The 3,518-nt window shown below is 38.0% G+C and overlaps 1 protein-coding gene across 1 annotated transcript; it reads right to left on the bottom strand.

Annotated features, from left to right (window-relative positions):
* Positions 1-1,587: 1,587 nt before the first annotated feature.
* Positions 1,588-2,703, bottom strand: LOC132226481 (heterogeneous nuclear ribonucleoprotein A1-like 3). The gene has a single exon (XM_059681118.1). It carries the CDS (start codon positions 2,546-2,548, stop codon positions 1,673-1,675), a length of 876 nt encoding a protein of 291 aa, XP_059537101.1. The 5' UTR covers positions 2,549-2,703; the 3' UTR covers positions 1,588-1,672.
* Between the last annotated feature and the right edge of the window lie 815 nt (positions 2,704-3,518).

Here is a 3,518-nt window from a genome sequence, read left to right as displayed (position 1 = left end):
CTAAAAATAGGAAGCTATTGCTGTGGGAATTAAATAGCCTTTTGCTTTTTGTTTCATGGTCAACTCAAAGTAAAGATTAAAGTTCCATTAAATCTCTTTTTAATAGTGTAAGTGCCCTGATGAAATTGTCTCACTATACAAAACCATTATGTTAGACACAAATTAAGGCACACACAAGACATTACAATGGTATTTAGAGTGAAATATTTATGAAGTGATTTAAATACTAATGACACAGCATTCCTAAAGGAGCCACAAAATTAAAGGATAAGAACATTCCACACCAGCACCACAGTCCTTGAGTCTGCTGCATGTTGCATATATTGCTTCTCATTACTCAATTCTTAGAAGTGCAGCCAGGAGATAGAAGAGAAAAAGGATATGTGGGAAGGAAGGACTGGATTTGAAGGACGTAGTCTATTTACCCTTGACTCTTATAACCAAATCAGCAGCACCTCATTGGTCAAAAATCCACTTATGTAGTGATTTCAACTCAGACACAATCTTGTCATTCTTAATGGAGAGAATGTATACTGCTACTGGATAACAATAAATAAATGTCAGCTCTATCCTGTCATCGTTAATTCACCTTACAATTCTCTGCCCCTGCCATTCACAGCATGTTGGTGATCTATTTATTTGCAAGATAGTTGATATGGATCTAGTTGTCACAGGGAGAGACTAGACTGTCCAGCTAAGTTAATGCATTTCCTTCCACGTGTACCTATCTTATCAAGAACAAGTCCTTCCCAGATGTCCTCCAGCAGACTTTTCCTGGTTCTCATTGGCTAAGTCTGGTCAACATGTGCATGTGAACTTGATCAGTACTGATCCATCTCTTGTGTTGAGAAGATTTCCTGAGCACATGCACCTACAGATGACAAATAATAAAACAAAACTGACCTATTGCCCATGAGGAGGAAGAAGCTGAGTTGCTTTTAATTATAAAACTAGCTGTAGTTGTCGTAACTCTAAAGCATTTTTTTAAAGTTAAATAAATATAGAGAAGAAATCAGAAAATCATAGAATTGAATGACTATATTTTAAATCTTTAGTCAGGGTTGAGTATTAAAAGCCATTACGAAAAATTAATAATTTACCAACTCTTAACTTATTTATAAATCCAACATTTGGTAAACTGATTTTTTTAAAGATACATTTATTCAGCCTCATGATCAGACTATTATATTTAGCAATCAACAGCATAGGTGCAAAAAAAAAAATCTACATTAAAACCCTTGGTGGGAATGCTTTACACTTTCCACAGAACAGAAACTAAAATAACCTGTTATACAATTAGTCACAAATACAGTCCTCGAGTTTTTTTGCCCATTTGCATGAGTATTGTCTAACACAGTGATGGCGAACCTATGACACGCGTGTCAGAGGTGACACGTGAACTCATTTTTTTGGTTGATTTTTCTTTGTTAAATGGCATTTAAATATATAAAATAAATATCAAGTCTTTGTTTTACTATGGCTGAAAATATCAGAAAATTTCTATATGTGACACGGCACCAGAATTAAGTTAGGGTTTTTCAAAATGCTGACACGCCGAGCTCACAAGGTTTGCCATCACTGGTCTAACACATGTCTTCTTTGTAGCAGCTAGGCCCTGCCACCACTGTGCTTGGCTGAGTTCACAAATCTGTTGTAACCTGTAGCTTCCCTGTCACTTCTCTGGCTCTCCTCTCCTGCTAAGCCTTGTTTCCTGGCAGTAATTAAAACCTCTGCCACTGCCAAAGCTACTGCTGCTGCTGGTACCGCCATAGCCACCTTGGTTTCGTGGTTTGGCTAAGTATTGACCTCTACCACCATAAGGGCCAGAGCTTCTGCTTCCAAAGTTCCCTCCTTTCATAGGCCCAAACTTTGAAGATTGATTGTTGTAATTGCCAAAATCATTGTAGCTTCCACCACCTCCAAAACTGCTTCCATCATTACCAAATCCATTATAGCCATCCCCACTACCACCATATCCACCACCACCACGGCTGCCACCGAAGCCACCTCGACCACTGAAGTTTCCTCCACGACCAAAGTTGTCGTTTCCACCAAAACCACCTCCACGACCACCTCTGAAGTTTCCAGAACCACTTCGACCTCTTTGGCTGGACCAAGCACTAGCCATCACTTGCTTCGATAGAGCTTTCCTTACTTCACAGTTGTGGCCATTCACAGTATGGTATTTCTGAATGGCAATCTTGTCTACAGAGTCCTGGTCGTCAAAGGTTACAAAAGCAAAGCCTCTCTTTTTGCCACTGCCTCGGTCAGTCATGATTTCAATCAATTCTATTTTCCCATACTGTTCAAAATAATCTCTTAGGTGATGTTCTTCACTGTCTTCTTTAATACCACCGACAATAATCTTTTTCACAGTTAGGTGGGCACCAGGTCTTTGAGAATCTTCTCTTGAGACAGCCCTCTTTGGTTCCACCACTCTTCCGTCCACCTTGTGTGGCCTCGCGTGCATGGCTGCATCCACCTCCTCCACAATGGCACAGGTGACGAACCCAAAGCCACTGGAGCGCTTGGTGTTTGGATCTGTCATCACCACACAGTCGGTGAGCGTTCCCCATTGCTCAGAATGGCTCCTCTGACTCTCATCGGTTGTTTCAAAGCTCAAACCTCCGATAAAGAGCTTCCGCAGCTGCTCCGGCTCTTTGGGCGACGCAGACTTAGACGTGATGACTGCAACAGGGGAAATTCCAATGATGCTTACACCGTGGCATTCACCGGCAGAAAGGAGTGATCTAAGGAACGTTATCTCCGTAAACTGATTTCTTAAAACTTTTAACAGTTGAAGCAGCAATGTGAAGATAAGATTAAGTAGATTAAGGCAAAGTTTTATCTGTATAAAATAATATTGGATCAAATGTACGAGCCCAGATTAAAATACAATTTAAAAATAACACAAACAGTAATCATTATGACTTGGATTACATAACACTTTGTATCACAATAGCTCTTGAGATAGAAGTGTATGAAGACCCAAATGCAATATTATGTTTAATGTTCTAGATGATAATTCATATATATGAATCCCCAATGTTTTGAACATTGTGATAGGAAAGAGTAAATAAATCTCACATCTGTATGTTATAAACAGATATAATTTAATGTTTAAATTTGAAGAAATTATACTTCACTAAGACTGCACTTCATAATAATTCCAAATAAATGAGGTGATTGGGAACTACAAAATAAAACAAAGAAAAATTCATAGTGATTATTTTAAGAGTGGTATACTACAACAGTGTAGTGATTGTGCAGGATGGGTGTGTGAATGTGGAAGAGGGTATAGGGGAAATAAATTGTGATGGAAAATAATAAATTTTAAAGCTACAAAAAAGAGTGGTGTAGTAGACATACTTCTCATTAATGTATACTACTGACTTTTTATTATTAAATGTATTAGTTTTCATTCAAATGAAATATTTTCTATGCTTAAATTCAAAACTCTTATCTAAGCAATTAAATTCATAAGATGGTTTCAATACTTACACTTAAAATATCAACAT

This window comes from Myotis daubentonii, chromosome 2 (genome assembly GCF_963259705.1).
Source record: "Myotis daubentonii chromosome 2, mMyoDau2.1, whole genome shotgun sequence".
NCBI classification, from domain to species: domain Eukaryota; kingdom Metazoa; phylum Chordata; class Mammalia; order Chiroptera; family Vespertilionidae; genus Myotis; species Myotis daubentonii.
The sequence above is the reverse complement of the archived record's forward strand: the minus strand, read 5'-3'. Positions and strand labels throughout refer to the sequence as shown.